Here is a 25,691-nt window from a genome sequence, read left to right on the forward strand (position 1 = left end):
AAATCTGATATAAAAAAAAAAATTGAAACAAGAACGACGTGGTTTGTATGAAATATGTATAAAAAAAAATAGAAGATAACATGTGCAATGAGAACATGTCTTCTTCACCTTCATTTGTTAGTATAAAGTTGTGTTTCTTCATTTTTGAAATCTTGATTTCACATTTTTTTTTCATTTATATATATATTTTTTTAAATTATATATTTAAAAAAATTTCACCCAAAAAATCACCAGTTTGATAAATAATAAAAAATCCCATCTAAACATTTACTTCTGCTATGTACACTATAGCATGTTATCGAAAGTAAGCACCAAATGATTAATCCTAATCTAATGCATACATCCACAAAATTTATGTAATGCATGGTACCTACTTATCACGTAATAACCACAAATGCAGATAAATTTACGCATGAAACAGAAACCTCATGCAGAAATAATTCATATCCAAAAAACATACACAAAATCCAATATATATATATATTTATATAAACTATCCAAATAAATCATCAAATTCCTTGTATGAACCTAGCTACTTTCCAATACCATATACAACAATATACCTTCCCCAACTCAAGTTGAATAATTCAATTATAAACTATTTCATATCAGACCATGCATGTAAAGCTGAATCCCTGCAAGTTCATATACATATATAATCTTAGAGCAGTTTCCACTTTTATACATTGGAGCAATTTATTTCCCTCCCATGCTAGGACATGCACGTGACTTAATTAAGCAGTGCTCGGGTTTGAACAGACATTCATATATGCTTCTCCATTTCTTTTGTTCTTTCTTTTTCCTTGCTAACTTTCTTCTGCTAAGTTAGTGTGTCGTGAGAAAACACCCTGAACTGCATTGTGTTGTGTGGATTGCAACATCAGAAAAAGAAAATTCTTCATATCCTTTGTGGGGTATCTCATTACCCTAGCTAGCGAGTTAATGATCAATTCTCAGGCCACGAAATCCCGCAACAACTGCGCAGCGAACCTCTTTCTGTTTTGGATGTCGATGTTATCATAACTGGTGGCTGAATGAGAAGAAGGTGGCGTGTTGATGGCACCACAGAACTCATTTTCATTGGTTGTTCTCATTCCCAGGTGCATATTCGGAGAGAGGAATCCATGCTGAGTTCCCGAGAGGGTAAGATTCTCACTGTGTGGAAGTCCAAGAGTGAGAGAAACTCCGTTTCCATGAAACCTTGGAGCCAGCTGTTCAGTGACATGATGGAACCTTCCAATATCTTCCATGGGAAATGCTCCAAAACCCCCTCCATGGTTTTCAATGCCAAACTTTATGTTGGTTCCTTCTCTGGTGTTTGTCTCTCCATGATGAGGCTTCATTTCCATGTCCACTGAAAGGATACTACCAGGAGAGTTTTGCATTTCAGAAGTGCTTCTTGGTTTGTTTGGACTTTGCATGTCCCCAAGATGGAAACCAGATTGGAGAGACCCTCTTCCTCCTCCTCCTTCTCCTCCTCCACCTCCCATTGGAGATGTTGAGAGTGAATTAGAATTGGAGATCTCTGTTGGGGAAGTGGTCTGGTTATTGTTGAAACTTTCTGCCTTTGATTGGAGAACATTGATTGGATTAAGTCTCATGCCACCAGATTCTTGTGTAGCAGCATTAGCTTCTGACCATAACTCCTTGTTGTTTTCTTTTGATCTATTTGTGGTATTGTCTTGGGAGCCATTGTTCGGTTCTTGCTTCACCTCTTCCAAGTACATTTCTTCAACCATTGGCTTCCATAGCCGAACTCGAGCATTTATAAACCAGTTAGACACCTGTGATATTATAAACTTATTATAGCCATCGTAAACTCATCTCACTCTCAACAATCCTTTCTTAATGATTTCCATTTGAAAATGGACTTCCAAATTGGAGTGAAAATGAAGCATAATGCTCAATTACATAATTGTCACCGTCAAGATCCGTTTGATAAGAAAGGAAAGAAGAAAACTGTTGAATGGATGTACAAACTGTAAATATAATAGCTAAAAAGGTAAAGAGAAAATAGAAAGTGGTTGAATTATGAAAAATATAAAAAAATAAGATAGATAAATAAAATAAAGCAAAAAATAATTAATGGTATCACGTTGTTTTATTTCTCTCTCTTTTGTTTTCCTCCATCAAATAACTATGATTTTTTTTATCTTCATCTAATTCTTCTTCGGTGAATAAAGATTTACTATTTATATGTATATATATATATATATACCTGGCTCCGAGTAAGTCCTGTTTGTTTCGCAAGCATAACCTTGTCGGAGTCCTTAGGATAGCTGCAAGCCACAATAGCAAAATTGAGTAAGAAAAAACAGAAGAAATATAAAACTAAAGTGTAAATACTCTTTAAATTTCATCTGTATATATAGAAACTATAATATCAAGTTTTATATATTAGTTCATATATAAGTTTTATTAGCCAGAAACAAAATGTTAGATAGGAAATACTTACGGGTGCAGGAAATGCTCAAAAAGCCAAGCACGAAGAACAGAAACAGCACGTTCAGGCAAGCCTCTTTGGGGCCTCCAAGCATTGTGTTGGATCATTCCTAGTTGCTGCAGCGCACGTTGTTGTCTCAGTTGATGATCAACATACCTAAGTCTTGAACCTTCTACCTTAACTCCTAAGCAATCATCTTCACCCAAGGTCTTGCTGGCTGTCTTGATTTGCGAAGAGATAGCATCTTTCAGACACCGAAATTGCTTTGAGATTGTCCTTAACGCAAGGGATGTATAAGACTTTGCCGCTCCAACACCCGCAGCCTGTTCAAATGATGTTACCACAATTTGCATTTGGTGGTGATACTGTCGGTACCTTTGCTCCACCTAAACAATTCGTAACAAAACACTTGTTAATCATGCTAATAGCTATAGCTTGTTGATTTTTGGACCCATGCATGTGTGCATTTTTTTACTTTTACTTTTTACCCTTTTGTTGTCTTCCCGCAATTTTTAAGTGCAAAAATTCGTATGATTAAAAGAATCTGATTGACGAAGAATTTTTTTTTTATGTAAACAGTGGAAGTTATCAATAATGGGTTCAGAGTTTCAGATATAAACTGGGAACAGACCCAAATGGGCCCAAACTGAAATTATTCTCTGACATTCATCAGACCGAATGTGACTTTCTTCTTACCAGTTTCCCTTTCCCTAAGATCAAATAATGAGTGACAATCCTGTCAATTTCACAGTCCCTCTTGCACTGTCACATTCTTTATTATTTCCTCAGTCCCACAGTCAAAAGCTGAATCATACAAATTTTATTCAAGTACTGAATCAACCATGCTCTTGGACTGATGAGCAAATGTGACATAACGTAACATACATAACCCACCCCGCACCGCAAGGAAGCGATAACACACTCAAGTACAGTAGTACTTTCCGCAAGATCAAACCAATGCATTTGTAGAGTCACAAATCATAAATTCGAGGAAATCAATACCAAATCCCCAAGCATCATTAAATGGAAAGTTAATCATTACTATACGTGCATGCATTTTTATTGATGTAAACAAACATATGATATACCTCATCGAGCATGCTCACAAGCTTGGATTTCTTCATCTGAAGCTCTTGTCTCTGTGCCGTGCCGAGCTCACCTCCTTGTTTCCCTCCATCATTGTTCTCTCCTCCACAGCTCGAACCTTCACCAACCCCAGAAGTTGATTCAATATTCCCCTTCATCTTCTCTTTCTTAGCCCCTTCCATAGATTCCTCCCCTTTCGAGATTCCCCTCCCCACATTCACAACTTCGTCAAGAAGCTCCTGTGTTGATTTCAAATACTTGGAACCCAAAACAACACTATGCATGTTAGAAACCCCGCTCTGCAAACCCCTCATATCATCGCCGCCGAGGCTCGCCGGTGATATAGCATGAACGTCCCCGGATAAAGACCTGTAAGGTGTTTGCTGTGAAGAAAGGCTTAGCGACAAATGATTCGGCCTATGGAAACCAATCTGGGTCGATGGATTGACAGCGGAAGCAACACACCCTATATTTTCAGATGGGGTGTTTGTTGTTGTCACCATATTCGAAGCAGATTGATCGAATATGGAACCCCATAAGTTATAGTTAGAACGAGAAGTTGACGCTGTTGTTGCCGCAGTAGCACCGCCGTGAAAGCCGGAGAATTCATGTTGTCCAAGGAACGATGGGCGAGCGTGATCTCCGGCGGCGGTATTGGATCCGATGATGTTTGACGAGGGAATGGTAAGCCCAATCAGGTGGTGGTGGTGGTGGTTGTGTTGTTGGTCACGGTGGTTGTTGGGAGATGGCGGTGGAGGCGCGTGGGAGAAGTTACCCAAGTTGAGCGCGTTGGCGGAAGTGGGGCTAGTGTTACTAGCGTTATTGGGATTGACGAGGAGCATGTTTTGCGCTTGGTGTTGCGCCGCGTCAGAGTACGGTACGTAGTTTGGATTCATAAGGTAAAGTGTCTGCAACCCTTCAGCGGAGGAAGGGATTTCTGAAGTGCTACCATGAAAGTACGTCGCCATGTCTGTCACAAAAAATTCTGTTTCTCGTGACCGCACGACAAAAACCTGCCACAATGATGATGCACACATAACAACATATACAGTTACTCTTTCTTTTTCAAAAGTCTATGCAAAAAAACGGGTCAAGGCAACAAAACAAATCAAACAATCACAGTATCAAACCTTCTTTATCTTTTCAACTAGTTTGTGTTTCTTGATCTGAAGCCTCAATTAGCCTCTTAAAGCTATACCAGTTTACACATGCGCCTCCAGATTATGTTTTAGTGACAGATCCTAAAAAACACACTAGAAGACAGTTGTTTCAGTTATTGAAGCCGCTAAATTGCCAAAAAAAAAAGCACCCAGATGAAAAGGAAACGCGAAAACTTGAAATATAGGAACACCGGGAAGAAAGAGAGAACCTTTAGAAGGAGGGGGTTGTTGAAGAGAAGAGAAGAGAAGAGAGATGGAAAAGACTGACAGAAGATCTTATAAGAAAGGGAGAAAAATGAGAATATGATATAAAGTAAAGTAAAAACGAAAGATGGCATGAAAAGTGGTATATGTATAATATGTATAATATGTATGTATCTGTTATCTCGCGAGCGAAAAGAAGAAATTAAACGGAGCAATTTTGATTGTGGCCGTACCATTCGATGTTAATGATTGATAAAGGAAGAGGTTGCTACAAGGTTTGGTTTCTCACACGAGGGAGGGAAAATGAAGAAGCTAGTTAGGGTGGTAGATAAAAGGGTGCTGTCTAGCTAGACAAAGTGTCCATCATCGCGGGGCATGGGAAGCAAAAGCTAGCCACCCTTTTGCTTTCAAAGGGGATTGGATTGGGTTGCAACTTTGGAGAGTTTCTGCTGTTCTTTCTCAGTATTCCATTCTCTGCATTTTCTTCATCTCATTTTTCGCTATATAAATTTTTTCAAGATATTATTTATTTCCAAGAAAAGACAGCTGGTGGATGAGTATGAGTGATGTGAGATTAATTTAATCATAAAGTGTGGTCCGTTTTATAGTTTCTAATAATAATATCGACAATTAATTAGTCTGCCTAATTACTTTATTTATCAACAATAATATATATAGACAGCTCGCGCGTAATTTTCTTGTTTTGTTGTACTCTCTCACGCCTTGTGTTAGCTATACCTCACTGCATCTTATATCCTCCACAATTTTTTTTTCCTTTTCTCTCATTGCTAAACATAATAATTAATTAGCATGCTTTATATACGTCATTATTCTTTGACCTTATAAATAATTTATGAACCAAACTCTTTCGTACTTTGAAAGAAGTTTAATTCACACAATTAACCATACTTTGTTCATGAAATTCTGTAAATGAGAGAATATATATTTATATTTGTACAAATACTATGGAAAGTGGAATATGAGATGGAAGAAAAGGGGTTGATCATGATCGATATCTGGCCCTTGGCTATTCGAACCTTAGCATAGTTTCTACCCTTTGCTCTCTACTACTTTTCTTTTTCTCATTTACTCTTTTTCTAAATTCATAGTTTTAAGTCAATGTTCCTTTTCCCTTTTCCTTTATTGTGTGGTTGGAAACAAGAGTTAGAAGATAAAACGATATAATTAGAAACTAATAGGAAGCATTAACCATATGTACTCATTCTCGATGGTGTAATAATCCAAAACAACACAGGAACAAACTAGCTTATTGCGCAGTATAAAAACTGAAAGGTCGTTATCATATAATTAAAGTTATGAAAATAATTTTAATACACGAGTTATATTAAAATTAAATTTCATATAATAAATATGTGTATTTAAGTGTTTAAATAACATATTGGATACTTTAAATTGTGATATAATGTACTTATCAAATAATGATAAATTCATTTTTAAAAAACTGGTGACATGAAATTAAAAAAAGAGATAAAAGTGAGTAGATAAAATAAGTAGATGATTAAAATTGTCTATTACCTTTTATATTTGTATCGAACAATTATAACTGTTATATTAAGTTATAAGGATATTAAATTTATTTGAATTAAAATAGAAGATTATGTATTAAAAGAAAAAAAGATAATTAAGAAAAAAATAGGAATGATTTGATATGCGGTTGAAATTGTTTTAAATTCTTTACAGAAGCAGAAGAGAGTGAAAATTTTATTCCTGAAATTTTATATTACAATATTTAGTATAAAGTTATATTATTTTGAGATATTGTTATTAAGTGGTATAAATTAGATTCGTAATTAAATTGATTAAATTATTATTAAATGATGTAGAAATATTGTAATTAATATCTCAAGGCATGCTTATACAACCACTAATGATGCTCGTGTTATGCACTATACATGTACAGACACCACTAAGGACTTAGCATGTGCCACAGAAATATGTAAACGAAAAATCGTATTTGTAGAAACATATGAACTACAAAATTGTCCCCACAAAATGTCTGTGTCGAACTTAATGAACCATCACCCACCAATGAATTCTTATCTTTGCTTGGAAAGGTAAATAAAAAGTTGGACTCAATTAATTACAAAGAGTTTAGGGCCACATTTGTTTAATTGCCTTGTCGGTCTCTAAAATATCCACCAACTAGTTAATTAATTACTATAAAACATATCTAAAAATTACTTAAACTTTTAATGACTTTTAACTATCACTAATTCTACTCGAGTTGCTTTGTTCTTGATTTATGATTTCATGCGTACCCTAAACTATATAAAGCCTCTATTGTTCATCAAATACATTCAAACAAGTTTCACATTTCTCTTCCTCTCTTTTCACTGGATGATTTTAGGAGTGTTGGGATCAAGTTAATGGGATTAAATTCAGTTAAATTCAAAACTCAATCCAATAAATTTGATTAGGTTAGATTGCATGAACTTTGTGTTATTTAAAAACGAAAAGCTTAACTCAAATTAATTCAACAAACAATAGTTTATTTGATTGGAGTTAATTATACGTAAATATTACATATTAAAAAAAACAAAAGTGAAATTGAAATAAGGACAACAAAAATCGTAGAAATTTTGTTGAAGATTACTTGATGTTGAATGAATGGAATGTGATGTTTTCATCGTTTACCGAATCAAAATTATAAAACTAAAATATTTTTATTTTTCTATGTGGACTTTTAGATCAAGTGGACCTCTTACCGATTACAAATAACTTGCGAAAAAATTATTAATCCACTATAGAAATCTGAAATTTATGCAAGGAAATGATAAAGTGAACGTGTTATCGTAAACATTTTTCAACTTTATATATAATAATAATTTTAATTAAATCAAATGTCGTGTTTATAAGTCAGAAAATTTGATTCATAAATGTTATAAAAATAATTTGTTTGTTCCTTGAATTTAAAGAGAAATATGGTTATAAGATGTACTCAAATCACTACCACAAGAATAATCAATTTTAATGATAAAAAATAATTATAAATTGTCGTGACCAATTTAGTACTAATTTAAAAAATTTAAAATAATTGATAATTAAAATAGACACTAATGTAAATAATAAATTATAATTAGTTTGTAAATTAGTCAATAAAATTAGCTATTAAGTTTTTTATTACCAAGTGAATTAGTTCTTAAATTGATTAATTCCTTTGGCAGTTAAATCTTTAGTATTTAATTTCATATACCAATTTACAAATCAATTATACTTTTTTATTCATAATAATGATTATTTTAGTAATCAATAATTTAGTTTTATAAATATGTATTTTTATCAATCATTATAATTATAATGATTAATTATTTTTTGTTACTAAAAAAGATTATTATGTAGAGATTTTTTTATAGTGAACATACCAATTTTAAACACATTTATATAGAAAACATTTTATGTGTGGTAATTTAGTTGATTTTTGGAATGTTAATTAATAGACACAACTTTTTAGGTTTATGCTTTTGATGATAAAAGAAAACTTGGTTTATAATTTGGCTCTTGCTATGAGTTTTAGTTTTCGTTGAAAATATTTGATTGATTTGCTTTTTCGGAATAGTTAGCTTTTGCACAATTTTGGTTTAGTTTTTACATGTACTTAAATACTTATATATTTTTTTAAAACATTTTTAACATAAATAACATATGATTGATATGGTTTTGAGATGTAAGTCTGAGTGACATATCAAAGTTTGATATAATGCCTGCTACATGAGTTTTAATATATAAAAAATTGGATTTATAAATTTAAAAAAGAATACGTGTAAAAGTTTGTTTATTATATTTGAGATATACTTTTCAATGAATAAATAATGAACAAGTTTTCTAAAAAAGTTATAAATAAATGTATAAAAAATTTATTCTTCATTTCATATAAGTATAACTTTTATAAAAATACATTTTCTTACATTATGTCTAAAATTATTAGGTAATTAATAATATGTTTTAGAAAAATATATAGTACTAGTAAGGAGAAATGAGTAATAATATCAAAATAGCAAAGTTAGAACCTTAAGCTTAGTAAGTTTTAGTTTTTCTAAATTAAATTCTATCTCTTTTCTTAGGATTTGGGAAAAGTTATAAACTCTAGTTTTCTTTTTAATCAATAGGCAATGACGTTGGTTGTGTATAGGGTCAAAAGTTTTGGAATTTGAACGTTTGTGGAATTCTAAAACTATTTTTCTTGAGACATGTTACCTCCAAGTTGAAAAGTGATAATCTATATTACATAAGATAGTAGGTAATAAGAAATTGAAAGAGATCGATATATTAGACTTTGTATAGGTGTAAGAAACAACCTTAGCATAAAGAAACTTACGTGAATTGCAATATTACTTTTTTTATTACGTTAGATTCTAGTCTTTAATGAAACATATTTATTAAATACAAAAACTCAAAAAGAAAATAAGATATTTTAATTTCACCAATATTATTAGGAGTGACACGTCATGTTAACTCCTCCATTTCGACACAAACTCAAACTCTCATACGAAAGCTATTTTTTTAATTCATATATATTTTAAATGCACACTTAATGATATATATATATATATATATATATATATATATATATATATATATATATATATATATATATATAATTTTAAAGTTTTTAATTGATATATGCTAAATTATTTCAATATAAGTAATACTTAAAATTAATTTATAAGTGTTAATAATTTTTTAAATACTTTAAATAATTTTTTAAATACTTTAAATAATATAATATAAAAATTTAACTTTTTAGATGATTAAATATGTTTTTATTTATAAACTTTGGTATAAAAGGGAAATTGTCTATATTTCAAAATTTGAATTATTTGAAAGTTTAAACTTTAAAAATAAATGAAGATAAATTATTTAACTTAAAAAATGTTAATTCTTTGATATTTTAAATTGTAAGAACCTAAAAATATATATGTATATATTAAAAGAGGATGAGGGTGAAAACATTATTAAGAAAAAGGGGAGGGGATTTTTATTAAAAAGAAAATAGTTTTATAGTTTCTGCTAAACTTTTAGAAAAAGAAGTTGAACTCATTTTCTTAAAAGTGTTCCTCTCTCTAGAAAACTTCTTCTTCTTCCTCTACCTTCTTTCTAATCTCCACACTGCACCAGCCATTCCATTGTCATTTAGGTGGCGTCCCCGCGTTCCTAGAGTCGGGAGCTCCGTTTTGAACCGAACGTTTTCTTCATTCCTACTGGTCCTGTTGAACTTGATTCTATGTGAGGGTTATTGTTTTGGGGCTTCTTCTAAAGTGTTGTGCTTATAACCACCAAGGTAAGGGGAGCTAATTATTTTTGTATGAATTTATTTTATAAAAATATATGCATATTAATGTTGAACTGGTGTGCTCTTGTGAAACTGTTTTATGACTTTTATTGTATTGGATGTTATAACTGAAACTGTGAAATTGTGCATGTTGTGATGTGATGAATTTAATCTGTTTTGAATGAGTTTGTTGGCTGAAATTGATCTTGTTGGAAGGTCTGGAGTAAGGGTTCTATAATAGCATGTATATGGGTATTAAGTAGATGTACATGTACTGTTTGAGGTTGTTGTGAGAGGAAGTGAAAATATTAAAATTAGGCATTTCAAATTTAGAGCATAAGAGAACAAAGTAGATAATTTAAATAAATTAATTGTTAATTGTTGAGAGCCTTTCTTTGTTGGTAGGATAGAGGAACCTTAAAAACCTGAGTTGGCACATCCCTGATCATAGAGCAGCCCTGGCTTGGTCCAGTCAGTTGTGACTAGTCATATGTGCTGGCGTCGAAGGTGAGTTTGATGCGTTCAGACATCTGGGTCCTCTCCGGTGACCAATTGAGGTAAAGAAAGATCTCTACTAGGATGAAAATAAAATAAGTTGATTTGTATTTGCTGGATGCGTGAAAGTTGTGTATACATGATGTGCTGAACCTTGTTTGACTTGGATGAGCATGTGTTGGTTGTACTGGTTTCTGGATTGGAATAACAACTCTGGAAAATAGTTAGAATGGATAGTGAGTGAATACATGAACTGTTGCAGGTTATTGTGAGGTAAGAGGAGCTAGATCTTTTGTTTGATTGTTGAAATATACTGAATTTGATGGAAATCTGGGAAGAAGGGATGAAAGAATGGGGTTTTTGGGTTTCTGGAAATCTGGTGCGATTCTGCAGAATTCTGCAGAATCGCGCGTTCGTCCAATTTGCTCGACCAATTAGTGGTCGGCCAACATAGCATGAGCGTTCGGTTTTGTGTTCTAAAGTAACGAGCGTTCGCGTTCGTCCTTAGGCAACGTTAGTAATATATTAGACGTTCGTCAAAACAGTATACAGTGAATTAGTTATTTTAGGCGTTCGTCCTTAATTAAGTATTCAATCTCGAGCGTTCGGTCTTGGTAGATTAATGATTGTGAGCGTTCGTTCTCAATTTGCTATTTTAGGTTTCAATCTTGAGTGTTCGTTCTTAAATTGATATTTTGAGGTTTCAATTCTAAGCGTTCGGTCTTCGCTTAGTATCCTTAGGTTTCAATCATGAGCGTTCGGTATTAATCTGAGGTTTGGATCTTAAACGGTCGGTTTTGATGTATTAGTGATTATAGCGTTCGGTCTTAATTTGATAGTCTTAAGTTTGAATTTTGAGCGTTCGTCCAATCAGTATGGGATCCATTATGATGTTCGGTTTTAGCGTTCGGCCAATTGTGTTCAATCTAATATGATGTTCGGTTTTGAACGTTCGGCCTAGTATGGTTTGATCTCTCAGTGTTCGTCCAGACAATAGTCGACCTGCAGTAAATAGTGTTCGGCCAAATAGGTCTCGACCAATAGTGTTCGGTTCTAAGTCTATTTGCTCTTGTTCTAGGTTGAATTGAGTGTGCACAATGTTTGGAATATATATATTGTGATGTGATTTATGTGAAAAGTATGTGAATGCATGATATGTTGGATTTACTGTGATAATATGGAGGTATCTGGTTATTCATGACTTGAGTTAAGTTTCATAGTAACAGTATGATTCATGGACGTAATTCCATGATCCTCAAGGAGAGGATACATGGTGGGGATTTGGGGGTGTACGGAATGATTGCATGGTAGCTCAGTCTTGGGGGTTTTCCTGACGCTCCAATGGTCTTTCATTCTCAAGTAGAAAGGATTGATCCATGTGGTGAGGAGTAGTAGGAGGTCCTAGTCGTGGAGGCTTCCAGTATGCTCCAGGGCGCAGAATGGACTAACCTCGTGAGGGTGGTAGGGTGGAACCCATTGGCAATGGCTTTGCAAAGCAGTAGAGGCCACCACGAGTGCATAACCCGCCATAGCTCGGTAATCAATCTGGTTCGGACGAGTCGGTCTATAAAACAATGAGTCTTGTGATGTCAATGTATCATGTTTGAGTGGCTTTTACATGTCGTGTGTGATTGAATACCATGATTTTTATATCTAGCTCACCCTTGCTTGTTTGTATTGCTTGTGTATGTTTCTTCTTGCGATGATCATCCTTTTGGGATGGGAGCAGATGGCGAGGAGGTTCCTTTGGAGACAGCTTTGGAAGTTGAAGACAATGCTGCTACCTAGTTCCCTAGGATGTTATTAGTTTGATATTGTACTCTGAAATGCTACTTCCCTTTGAGCTTACATTTTCGATCTCCTTGAAGTTTAAGCTTATATTCTGAAGTTACTTAGAGGATGACTGTAATCCTATTTACTTTCAACTGCTTTCCTATATTATGCATGTGGACATCTTTATTATATATATGCTCTCTATATAATTGGGATGTCACATTTATGGTATCAGAGCCTAGCCTCTCCCAGTACGGTGTGGTTCGAGGACGAACCAAGCGGAAGTTGGTGGGCATGTGACATCCGGGCACTGACGAGGGCGGGGAGTGACGCTGGTGCAGGGAGCACGAAGTATGGGGAGCACTGACAATGAGCGGCTCCTGACAGGCTTCCAGTGGAAGAGGCACATGGACGAATCGAGCATACACCGGAATGAGAGGGATCTGGAGACTGTATAGGTATGGGACTATACAGTTGAAGGATATCTTAAAGGGATTGATTTGGCTACTCATATCACCAAATGCATTTGCTTTAGCCTGACTCATAAGAACTCCATAGTTAACGTGTTTAGCTTGGAGTAATTCTGGGATGGGTGACTTCCGGAAAGTTTTCCCAGAAAGTGTGCGAGTGAGGACAAAGCACACTGGAAAGTTTGGTGGTGATATGTGGGAAAAACAATTTAGACGTTAATTTAAAATATTATTTAATATGTCAAAATAAGTTAATATATTGAGCTATGAAAATTATATTAATTTTGTTTAAAATTTTAGGATCTAAATATATTAAAGTCTGAAACATAAATAAATTATAATTGTACATAAGAAACTATATACATATTTAATTCTTTTTTAAAAATAATTTTTAATTAATTTTGATTTTAGAAAAACATGCTAATGAAACTAAGCGACCCATGTCTAAAGATAAGATAGTAGATGCGTTAACGTTGTTACTTCAATATAAAATATAAATTCAGTGGGAAAATATCTAAGCAGACATCATTATCTAAATGACATAAAGTTAAATAATTTTATTAAACGTACCTTTACGTTGGGAAGAGACATAGAGGAAATTAACGGTGGGAAATACATGGAGTTCACACAATTCAAACAATGGTTGTTAAAAGTAAGTCAATTTTACTCACCTGTTCTACTATCAATTATTTAAAAAATTAACTAAACCAAACTTGATTATGTTTTTATGTTTTCATATTTTTATATTTTTTTAAAAATTTTAAATTAAATTATTTCAAAATATAAATGCAGATGAAAAATTAATGTTTAAAAACAATTTAAATCAAAATATTAAATAAAATACAAATACAAATGAATTTGGTCTTTATAAAAATAAATATGAACGAGTTATGTTAAAATATAATTTTTTTTTAAATTAATCATGTATTCAGAAAAATATCCAAGAAATAATTTATAACGAGTCATTAAAAAAATCAATATTTTTTAATCTTTAATATCAGTCAAAGTTGGATGTTAGATAATGCATATAACATTCATAAAAGATAAAAGATGAAATAAATGTTTGTTTGGATTTGCTTGAAATGAACATTCGAAAAAACTTAACACTAAAAGAGGTTATTAAGCATTCTTATTTGCCCCAATATGTTACAATATATTTAGACAAGAGAAGATGAGTTTCTGTCTTTCTATTCGGTTAAAAAAGCCAAAATGTTAAAGGGACTAAAGACAAAAAACATGTTCATCCAAACTCATTCAAGTAGTCCTTTTAATAATAACAATAAATTTAACTAAAAGACACCATATTCACGACCTCAATCATCTAGAAGGATTGGATCAAGATCACACTAGTAATTTTTCTTTAAATGCTTTAGGTGTCTTTGCTCCCCATATGATCAAGGAGTGTCTAAACTCGTCTTCTTAGATGACTTGATTCAAATTTTAAAAGGTAAGTCATATAGGTAGGGATTGTAGATCTAATAAGAGATTTACTTCCTCTTATGACAACACAAAGTAATGAGCAAACCCTTATAGCAATAGATTCAGTGTTTACCATCAGTGGAGTTGAGACTTCCCAATTTGATAACCAAATACAAGCTACATGTTGTTTTGCATGTTCAATAGTATAAATATTGTGTATAATTTCAAGCGACATACTTCTTTATGTTATGACTCCCTATACTGAAAATTTTATATTGCCTTTGTGAGAGTTACAACTCAATATATGGTGTCTATATTAACCTTTGAGTCACTTTCATCTTTTATTTGTTTAGATTATTTGATTTTTGTGAAAGGATAAATGTTAAAAGATAATTTTGTTTGTCTCTCAAGGATATGGATGTTATGTTAGAGATGAATTGATTGTGTATCAATTATATCTTGATTGATTGTGGTTAGGAGTTAATATATCTTAATTTTAATAGATAAACATATTCAACTCAAATTATTTAGAAAAGTGCAAGGTGAGGTAGAATATGTGATTAATGATAATCTTAAAGGTATTTCCTAAAATAAGAACGTGATGTATAAGTGATATATAAATAAATGATGTGATGTGTCATTATTTATGGATTGCTTAAATTGTTGAGTTACTTTGTATCCATGATGTAAATTATACTCGTGTAGGACAAATAGTACTTCAAGTGGTTGAAAGACTAAAATTACTTATGTTATCCTTTAATACTTTTAATGTTATATGTGTGCAAGGTAAGACAAAGACAATGTTATCTCTCTATGATAAACATAATCTCAACCTTTGTTAAGAGCATTACTTAGAGTATTGATATCATCAACATTCAAGATAATACTCTAAACAACCTTAAGCTAGACTCAATCCTAATTACGTAAGTTGACTCTTGTAAAAGTTCATAAAATAAATATAAAAGTGACATTGTTCACAAAATAATTAATTATTTAATTATTTATTGTTATATTTATTATATCTAACCAATTTTTGACTTAATTACGAAATTATCTATAGTAAAAAAAATAAGCAAAAGATAATCTTATTGAGATATCTTGACAAAAAAAAGACATGTACAAGATGATAATAAAATTTTTAGCTTTCTAGAGTTTAAACAAAGTAGCAATATTTAGTTAAATTTTTTTAACTTTTATCGATATATTTTAATGAAATTCATCTTCTATTAATTAAGTAGCAATTTTTATTTAAAAATACTAAAACCAACTGCTTAGAAAGTATTAGTTTATTCTAAAACAGCGAGAGAGAAAAAAGTCATTTGCAGCATCTAAATGATCACATTGAGTTTGAAGTGTAGGATAGAAAAATCTTACAGGTAGAATACTTTCCTGAATTTATTTAAACCCATGTTATTATCTGTCTGATGGTTAAATATCAGAAAAGGCTGAAATATATATGATTGAGAGAAAAAGACAGAAAATGAAGACTTCTTTTAGCTGCTATCATGTCCGTTATTGTGTTCTCATTTTTAAATAAGCTAAATCGACACCTGATGTAAAGACAATTGTTTTAGAAAATAAAAAAAATAACTCATAATATAGGTGCCCAAATCTTGGAGATCCGTCATTGTTATTGTTATTCAAATAAATTCTTAATAATATTGAAAAAGATAATAAAAAGAGATAGAAGTCAAATTTTCATTAACAGGTTATAAGAAACATATTATATGAAAATGAGTGAATACCACTGTTAAGGAATTCTTTTTTTTTTAAATTAAAAAATACATTTTTCCATGAAATATTGTTTTTCAATAATGTTTTTATATTCATATTCCTCCCAAAACTTTCCAACGATCTAACTTTTTCTAATTAAAAAATAATAATCTTATACATCTATTCCGTATTTTTATTCATATCACGCACGCACATATTGAATAATCATAAGTACTAATTTTTTTAATAATCAAAAGTCGTTTAAAAATATATTTAGACTAACCATGCTATTTATACAAAGTATTAGCATGGAGAAATTGTTTGACCATTTTTATTGAAATCTTATCTCTTAATTAAATTTTTTCTCATTTACAAGAAATATAAACCTTAAACCTTATTTAAGAAAATCTTGTTCAGTATCACTTATATAAACTATATATTAGTCTTACAAACATACTAATTATATAATTATTCAAATACATTCACGTATGAAATCATTTATTTATTATGTTAGAAGATGCACTTAAAACCGTTATTATTATTACTAATACTGTTTTTTAATATTACAATAATATTTATAGATATATAATGTAATACAATTTTAAACTCATGAGATTCAATTAATTCTTCTCTTCTTCTAAGCACACTGTAAATTCCTTAACTGAGATAAGATAAACAAGTGACAACACAACAAAAGACAACAGAAAAAGACATGATTGAATGCTTTAACTTAAAACACAACCACGTACGCCATTGATGTCTTAAACTCGAATTGGTTGACGACAGGTGTGGTTTCACTTTAGAACTATTAAACGATGGTTAGCATCGCTTTTGAAATCGAATATCTAATGAAGAAGGCAATTAAGAGATGGAATCTATTAGTCATTATTAAAAAGAGGATTAAGGAAGATTATTGAAAGAAGATACTCGTAGGTCTTTAGTTGCATAATTTAACCTTAGAACTTTCAATTTAGGATGCCCATGATGGGCACAACCTACCTTTGTCACTTTCCCTCCTTAAATATATATATTTTCACCAATAACTCTCCATGACGTTAATTTTGCACCACCCCACCATAATATATAATTAATTAAATAATCAAATTATGAATCTCGTGACTTAATTGTCATTAGCGGTTAAGCAATGCAATTATGATTTTTCTACTACAACTTCTCCTCCTCTTTCATTCACAAATTATCACTGTTGCCTTTAATGTTGCATATCTCTACAAAAGCAAAATATTAATGAGTTTTTTTTTAATTGCTATAATATAAAGTATTTCTTAATGACTTATTTATACTGAAAACATGTTAATAGAATGCGCAAAAGAATATATAGATTATTCAATGATTTTATCACAATAGCAATCATCTAGGAAAGTTAACTTTGAATTAAAAATATTGAAAGTAATAAAACAATTTCAAATAAAAATATATAAATAAACAAAGCACAAGTCATAAAAACAGAAGAAGGGAAAAATAAATCTGTCCTCTCTCTCTTTCGGCTTTATATATAAAAAAGTCATTATAAACTTTTATTTACATTAATAAAATTATTGAAAGCTTAAATAAACAAGAGGTAAAGTGAGAGTAATAAAAAAAAGTGAGAAAAATGAATAAAAATAAAGTAATATTCTTTTTGTTTCGGTAGTGAAGTCGATGTTAATAGTTTGGTGTGCTTAACTTTTTACAAATTTCAAATTATCTTGTAATTCAAATTTTCACGTCTTCTCTCTTTTAGACTGTGTGGTGGGATTACCTGCAAAAGGTACTTCAATATACTTAATTTAGTAGATGATGGTTCGGTAAATAGAGTTAACTCTTGATAATGAAATATATGCAATCACCTAACATCTTACTTTAAACATGTATTTATAAGTTTTTGAGTGAGTTTTTAATTAACATTGACCTAATTACGATCAAATAACTAATAAATATACTTTATCTGTAAACATATTAATTTGTAAGTTTGATTATTACTAGAAAAATTACCAATCGATTTATATGTACCTTTAATTATAATAGTCATCCAATTTTTATGTGTATATGATGTTGAGATTGACCACTTAATCAACAACTTACCAAATAGTCTTACAGAACTATTAGTAATTGATATTATAACTAATTGTGGATTTAAAAAATTGAGTATAAAAACCTAAAGCACGAAATCTCGTTATCATAGCATTTGGATGATTAAAAAAATATTTGTTTAGTACTATAGTTGTACCAAAATTAGAGAAACATGTAAGATGGGTTTGGAAGTGATGTTAATGTAGCTATTCAGTTGCGGAAAGGTTATGATGTTTGCTTTCACCTATTGAGTTACTTATGGTTTTCAAATACTCTTATGATTCGTGCTTCCATCTTAATGCTAAGAACGGCACTTAATGTAATGATGAAGAAAGACACTGAGTTACTTACGATTGTCTCCCAATGATCAAGAAAGAAAACAGTTCAGAAAAGCACACGACACCAACAACAGATGCTAATCTAATAACTAATTCAAATTCTTTACGATCTCAATTCCCATTTATCTTACTTCCACTAATTGCATCTAAAATAATCATCAATTATACAACTAATTATCCTTACTAGGGGATTTATTTATTAAGAATGGTTACTTAATATTATTTATTTAAACTAGTTTTTAAGGAAATCTATAAATTTTTAAAATATATTTTATTAAAGAGGAAAATATATGTTTACTTATTATTTTAGATTTAGAAAATTAATATTGATATATTATAAAATAGAAAGTTATTCCATATATAACATATTTTTTTATATCTCTCTTATCTTCAAAAATTCAAAAAATCTCGTAAATGGTATCAAGAATCATCATTGTTCCAACACATGTACATGGAAGAAAATTTTTCGTAAATTTTCACTCTTTAATGATGAAAGTTTTGATCCATGGAGGATCAAAATGCAAATTTGTCTATATGGGTTAGATTTATGATAAGTTGGGAAGGAAGATGATGATTTTTATTCAAATCAAAACACAAAAAAGAACATAAAGAAGATAAAGGCAAAATCATGCATGTTTGGAGATGTTTCACAGAATAAGAGTTGAGAATAAAAAACAACTTGTTATGAAAAATACATAACATTTTAAAATTATTTAAAGTTCACATTAAAGACAAATTTTTGCTTTGTACTTGATGAAGGGAGAATTAGTTATAAATGAAGAGAATATAAAGGAATAATCAAAATCAAAAAAAATATTTATTTCTTGAAAAAAATTGGTGTCCAAGTGAAGAAAGTGAATGAACCTATAATTTAACATTCATCAAAGATCCAATATAGAATCCACAATAGACATAAAAGATAAGATCATGATATGATAGAAGAAGAAATACAATAAAAAAATATCAAATTGAACGTGAAATACGAGAAAAATATAATTATAAACAAAAAAAAATAAATAATAAAGTAAAAAGAATCAAATTTAAATATCTAAAATTAAATAAACAAATAAATATTAAGTAACGAAAAATGTTAAAAATATTTCTCTATTTAAATTAGTTTTACAAAAATCTTTCGGATTGAAATATTGTTAATATTTAATTTTTTTTTGTAAAATAAAATAAAATAATACAGTTTTTCATATAATATATGTATAATATATATCGTATGTTCAGAATATAACATTATTAACCTCAAAATAATTAAAAACAATGAGACAAATCTACTATAATAAATTACACGGTCTTTCAATTATAATCCATATTTTAATAAATTATTGAATAATAAATATTTATATTTGTAAGTTTCTTTAAAGTAACTGAGAATAGATAACATGACATAAATAATTTATATTTATGTTGCTTCATACATATAGTACATAACATACAAATTAAAAAAGGAAAAGAAAGTAAACTTATAGGTTAAACATTGAAACACTAGAAAATTCCTTACTTCGAATCTAGTTTATTATGATCTCAAATGTGGCAAAAAGAACCTCTTATATGCAATCAATACATGAAAAGGAAACTTGAAATATATAAAAAAAAAACAAAAAAACAAAAATATATTATAACTTTCATAATTAATTTTCACTTTATTAATGTATTAGTCAAACTCTCTTATTAGAAATGATGAAAATCAACTCTAAAAAATTAAAATCTTAAAAAGACGGATAAGAAGAAAACAAATTAGAGAAATATATTTAGAAAAAAAAAAACGTTGATTAAGAAAACAAATTAGAGAAATATATTTAGAAAAACAAATTTGCTCTTATTTTTTTTAAAACGTTGATTAAAAAATCAAATGATTGTTTAACATTAAATAATTTTGTATATTATACTAAAATTTGGTAGAAATTGAAATATTTTATTTAAATAAAAAATAAATTTCATAAATTTTAATTCTCTTATGAAAAAAAATATTTAAAAATAAAAATAGCTTAAAATAATATTAGTTCAATTTTAATATATTTGATTTTCTTATCTGAGAATTTTATCATTTAAAATAGAAATGTAATGAGAGAAGCTACATAAATTTGAGTAATAAAGAAATAATTATATCAAAGATAAACTTGTATAATTAAAATTGTGGACCATGTGTACAGTTAATTAAAAAGCTTAAAAACAAAATTAATTATAAAAAAATTAGAGCGGTGAATAGGGATAAGCAAGCAGTGGTTATGGAAGAAGCAATAGCAGTGTGATCTCCACGGTGGCCGAAACAATGATTATATTATTGGTCCACAAAAGGTGTTTCTGTACCTCAATCAATTATCATCAAAAACATATGATTCCTTCAAAAAGTTACACTATATATATATCATTCCTTTGCTTTCACATATCAATTATCCTCTTTTTTAATTATTCAGCAGAAATTAAACATTCAGATTTAGGTTCCATATATACGTGTTATTCAACCAATTACAAGTTTTCCTTGACAAATTATGTGTATTTTAATGATGAAACTGTTTTTGTTAAATTAACTTTAATTAAAATTGTGTTGAAATTATATAATATATTTGAATATTTTTATTATTGAAATAAATTTTCATTTAACAGGAAAAAGAATCTCTAAAATTACTTCAAAGGTAAAATCAATTTCCTAACATAAAATCAAACATATAAATATCTATCTACCATGAATTATGAATTTTATAAAAGGAAAGAGTGAAATATTTAGTATGGTAAACCAACCCACAAGTTCAAATGCCTGGTGAATTAAATAAGACAAAGAAAATTGAAAAGTAATTGTTCTGAAACTACTATAATTGTTTTTATCGGTTTAGAAGAGTGTTTTCTACCTGTTATTTTAGATATTGTATTGCAATTTTACAATTTAAATACTAATTTTAATTAATATATAAAAAGATAAAATTGTAAATTATTTGATTAAAAACATTTATTTGTTCAACTGGTTACCATATGAAGCACGAACAATGTCAGTATATATATATATATATACTAAAATATCAAACCTAGAGAGACAACTTGTGTAAGCTTTATCACCTTAGCATTATTATTATTAACATGTTATGTTTAACAATTGAATTATTTAAAAAAATGTTTTAAGATACATTTATATAATAAAAAAAATTCATAACATTGACGTTCTTACTAATCTATTACTAGTTTAAGATGGATGGAGGGAGACTGATGCAAGGAGTAAAATCACACAACAATGTTATCCTTCACGAAAACCACAAGTAGTTACCAATGGAGCTTGAATTGAAAGTAACTTCATTGTTATACCTTAAAATGACGCATTATAATTACAAAATGGGCCACCCGGCCTAACTCGACTCGACCTACCATGGGCTGATCACTTAGTGAGTCAACCTAAAATGACTCACTTATTGAGCCGAAAAAGTTTGAATCCAGCTCGGTTCACCACAGGTTGGTGGGTTAAATGGGTTGACTCAGTGACTCACTTAATAAATTTTTTTTTTCAATTCCATAAAAAATAACAATTTTTTTCTAATTCAAATCTAAATAAATTTCAACCAACACGATGTTAAATTTCATAGACAATTCAAAATAAAAAACATATAATACAATCTAACTACAATCGAAAGTCATTTTAAATTCCAAATATAAAAAAAAACATGCACAAAAAGCAAAATTAGGTGGGTTGGCGAGCCAACTCGGCTCACCACAAGTTTAACCCGGATGAGTCAGGTCAGGTTCAACATTGGTCCATATCAAAATTTCAATTTCTTTTTCAACCTAATCTGGCTCGAACCTGTGGTGGGTCGGGTTGACTCACGAATTTTAACTCATTTTGACCACACTAATTACAAGTCAACAAACTACATTTACACATCAAATAAGAGGCAAAGTATATTTGCTTCCCCCGTTTGAAGCATTTGATAATGTATGTTTGGATATCATCAAACTTGTAGCCCTCATAAATGAATTAAGGGTCTATATAAACCTATATACATCATTCAATGCCGTATTGCTACTCAGACCAAACATATACCTAAACACAAAACATTTATTAGATATAAGTAACTATATAAATCAAGTAAATATAAAGAACAATTTAAATGCTTAAAATTCATAACCGAATATGGGTAATATTCAATTACCGTTTCCCCGACGCAAACTCTAAGACATCTTGCTTATGCAAGTACAATGAGATGTTAATGTCTCTCCCAAATACACCAGAATCCATTGTATCCAGTATGGTTCATCGCTTATGACGTCAATAAGTTGGTGTAATGCACTAAGAGGATGATCCACATATAGAGGAATTTTCTTGGGTTTACGACTTTCCTCTCAATGCGACTGCTAGTACATGAAAAAAAAATTAAATCTGAATATAAATATCATGTAAACTTAAAAATTGGGTAGTGTATGGTGGGTTTGGGAGTCCATACCGGGGGATCAAAAATAGAACCAACCAAATCTCTAGGCAAGGCGAGGAAAGATTGAAATGCATGTGCCATAGTATATAACTCATTTATTGGAACAAGAACTGAAGCATCTAGTACGAGAATTTCTTATATCGTGACCTTAACCTCATTATTTGATAGCTTCATACCATGAAGAATTATGGTTGTCTCAAATATTGTTCAAAAGGCCACTGGTGTCCTTCCTATATCATCCAAAACATATAGCTAACATGAAGGAGTTTCCTCCATGTCATCCTCTAGTAGGAGTGGAGCTAAACAACTTTCATTTTTGCTTCTTCTCGTTAGAGTCAATATTAATGTTATTTTATTAAACAATTATTCAGCTTATAACTTAGCATAAAATGATTGTTAATTTGACCCGTAGGAGACACAAGAGGTTATGGTGGAGGAGAGACTTGTAAATGGATGCCATAACTATCGAACTTTTGTTGGAACTTACACATAACCCTTTCAATCACCTTCTTAGTGACTTCATCATATAGTTACGCTCTGAACTTTTAGTCATTTGTTGCTTTAATCTTTTTTCATACTCAGCACTGTGTGTTCATGAAAACTAACGAGAGAAGGTTCCAAAATATTATTGAATGTCATGTAACAAATCCAGGGTGTTCAAGCAGTCCAATTAAATTAGCAAGAATGTCATGACGACCTTTTAGAGTAAAAGTATCGTGGGAGTTCTGCTTAACCAAGAAGTCATGTAATATAAAAAAATAAATTTAACATCTAATATGTATAAAATCATATTATTATTTAAGGAAAAGTTAAATCTTACAAATTTTTAGAGATTTGTTGTGAGGTGTTAGAAGTGTAGGAGCCCGATGATTGTAGACGGACTAACTTCCGCTTTTCATGTCGAGATGATGGTGAAGGAGGTTGTGGACAATCACCCTCAGAAGGTGGGGTTCTAGCTTTTGTCTTTTCCTTCTTGATATTTCCTTCAAGTTTTTTATACCCACCATGAGACAATAAGTATGAGTTTTTATTTGGAAAACTTATTCCTTGGACTTTTGTCCTCTTTTCCTACAACCACTAGTGCAGTAAAGGGAAACGACAACGATTATTTTCGGTTATACGCAGTGGTTCCGCAACCGAGGCATATACATGCGAGACAAAAAGTTTAGGCTTTTTGCCTCGGTTCTGAACCGAGGCGAAAAGGGTCGAATTTTGCCTCGGTTCAAATCCAAACCGAGGCAATAGAGGGGTGTGTGCTTTTGCCTCGGTTCAAATCCAATCGAGGCAATAAAGGGTTTTTTTTTACAACACGTTTAGCTGTGATAGTGAAACCTCCAAGCAGAACCGCCCAAACCGAAAGCCTCCTGTATCAACTCAACCCTTCCAAGAAGATCAATCATGCAATTGTAATGCATTATACTGTTTCATCCAGTGTCTAAGACATCGAACACTTTGCTTTCTTTTTATGTAAGAATCATATAACCACATTTACAAGCGTAAACTAGCTAAAGCAAAAAGCAACAAACGAAAAAGTAGGTAAAAATTAGAGTCTAAACTCAAAAATAATGTGACCAATTCAGTGAATCATCAACACTCATTGTTCAGGAAAATAAACATAACTGACAGTTACATTGCAGAGCAAAGCAAAGCAACTCGGTCGGTCGATCCACGGCCTCCAACTCGGTCGGTCCCGCAAAAACCGCGAGCAAAGCAAAGCAACTCAGCCGGTCGGTCGGTCGGCCTCCAACACGACTCTCCCTGACGAAATTCTCCCCAAAACTTAACTCACTAATCTGCTTGAAATTCTCAGGAAGTCCTCTAACCACACCCAAAACCTCGTCTCCAGTTGCGCCCTCCTTCAATTTCAAGAAGCTGACACGAAGCGCCGAGCCCGGCGGCGGAACGAGGTTGCTTAGGCCATCAGCGACCCAATCAATAGCCATGATGAAGTCGGGGAGCACGTTTTCCTTGATGATGGTGACGAATAAAAAAAAGATCAACTCTTCATCAACCCATTTAGAAACAGGGAACAAGCATAAACTCCATTCAGAAACCCAGAAAATAAAAAAAAATAAAACCTATTTGATTGTCGCGCCCTTGCACCCTTGCGCCTTCGCTGCAAAAACAATAACGGCCATCGCGCCCTTGCACCTCCGTCGCGTCTCTGTCGCATCTTTAATGATCCCTTCAGGTTGGTTGTTCGCGCGAGACGAAGAACCCTAGGCTGGGTTGGAAGCACGAAGAAGGGAAGATCCAAACAGGGAAGAAGAGTTCCTGTGTCGAACAGAGAAGAGGAAGAGGATAAACACCCCCTTTCGTGATGCAGAACAGAGAAGAGGAAGAGGATTATATTTTGGTTCAAGAAAAAAAAAACAAGGGTTGAACCCTTAATTTGGGTTATCTGATACAAGCCAACTTGAAATCAGAAAAAAAAAATAAAACCTGTTTGTGTTGTGGAGGAAGAAGAAAGCTCGTGGAGGAGGAAGAAGAAAGCCCTCTTCGCTCGAGGAGGAAGAAAAAGCATTGTTCGCGTGAAAAGATTTTATTGGTAGGGCAGGCTTTTATGCCTCGGTTGACTAGGAAACCGAGGTAGTAAGCCAGTTTTGAAAACGGCGTCAGGTGCACATTCTGACTTTGCAGAAAGGACATGAGCTCTTAGCAGGGTTATATGCCTCGGTTGTTTTCTTAACCGAGGTAATATACCCCTTATGCTTCAGTTCCCCTTGAACCGAGTCATATAAAAATCGAAGTGTATATAACGCCTTAATAACCTCTTTTTTACTAGTGCTTTATGCCTTGGTTGCTG

General features: G+C 31.3%; 1 protein-coding gene across 6 annotated transcripts; it reads right to left on the reverse strand.

The window, feature by feature from the left end:
• Positions 1-457: 457 nt before the first annotated feature.
• LOC108340783 (BEL1-like homeodomain protein 1) lies at positions 458-5,376 on the reverse strand. 6 transcript variants are annotated; one of them, XM_017578359.2, is made up of 6 exons: positions 5,127-5,376; positions 4,660-4,770; positions 3,532-4,542; positions 2,456-2,829; positions 2,219-2,279; positions 458-1,784 (listed from the first exon to the last, which is right to left on the reverse strand). In XM_017578359.2, exons 3-6 carry the CDS (start codon positions 4,495-4,497, stop codon positions 954-956), a joined length of 2,232 nt encoding a protein of 743 aa, XP_017433848.1. In that variant the 5' UTR covers positions 4,498-4,542; positions 4,660-4,770; positions 5,127-5,376; the 3' UTR covers positions 458-953. The 6 variants fall into 6 exon arrangements, with proteins under 6 accessions (XP_017433848.1, XP_017433847.1, XP_052733922.1 ...); XM_017578358.2 differs by having other exon boundaries at positions 4,660-4,782; XM_052877962.1 differs by lacking the exon at positions 5,127-5,376 and adding an exon at positions 4,899-5,098.
• Between the last annotated feature and the right edge of the window lie 20,315 nt (positions 5,377-25,691).

The sequence above is a fragment of the Vigna angularis genome, chromosome 5, assembly GCF_016808095.1.
Source record: "Vigna angularis cultivar LongXiaoDou No.4 chromosome 5, ASM1680809v1, whole genome shotgun sequence".
Classification (NCBI taxonomy): domain Eukaryota; kingdom Viridiplantae; phylum Streptophyta; class Magnoliopsida; order Fabales; family Fabaceae; genus Vigna; species Vigna angularis.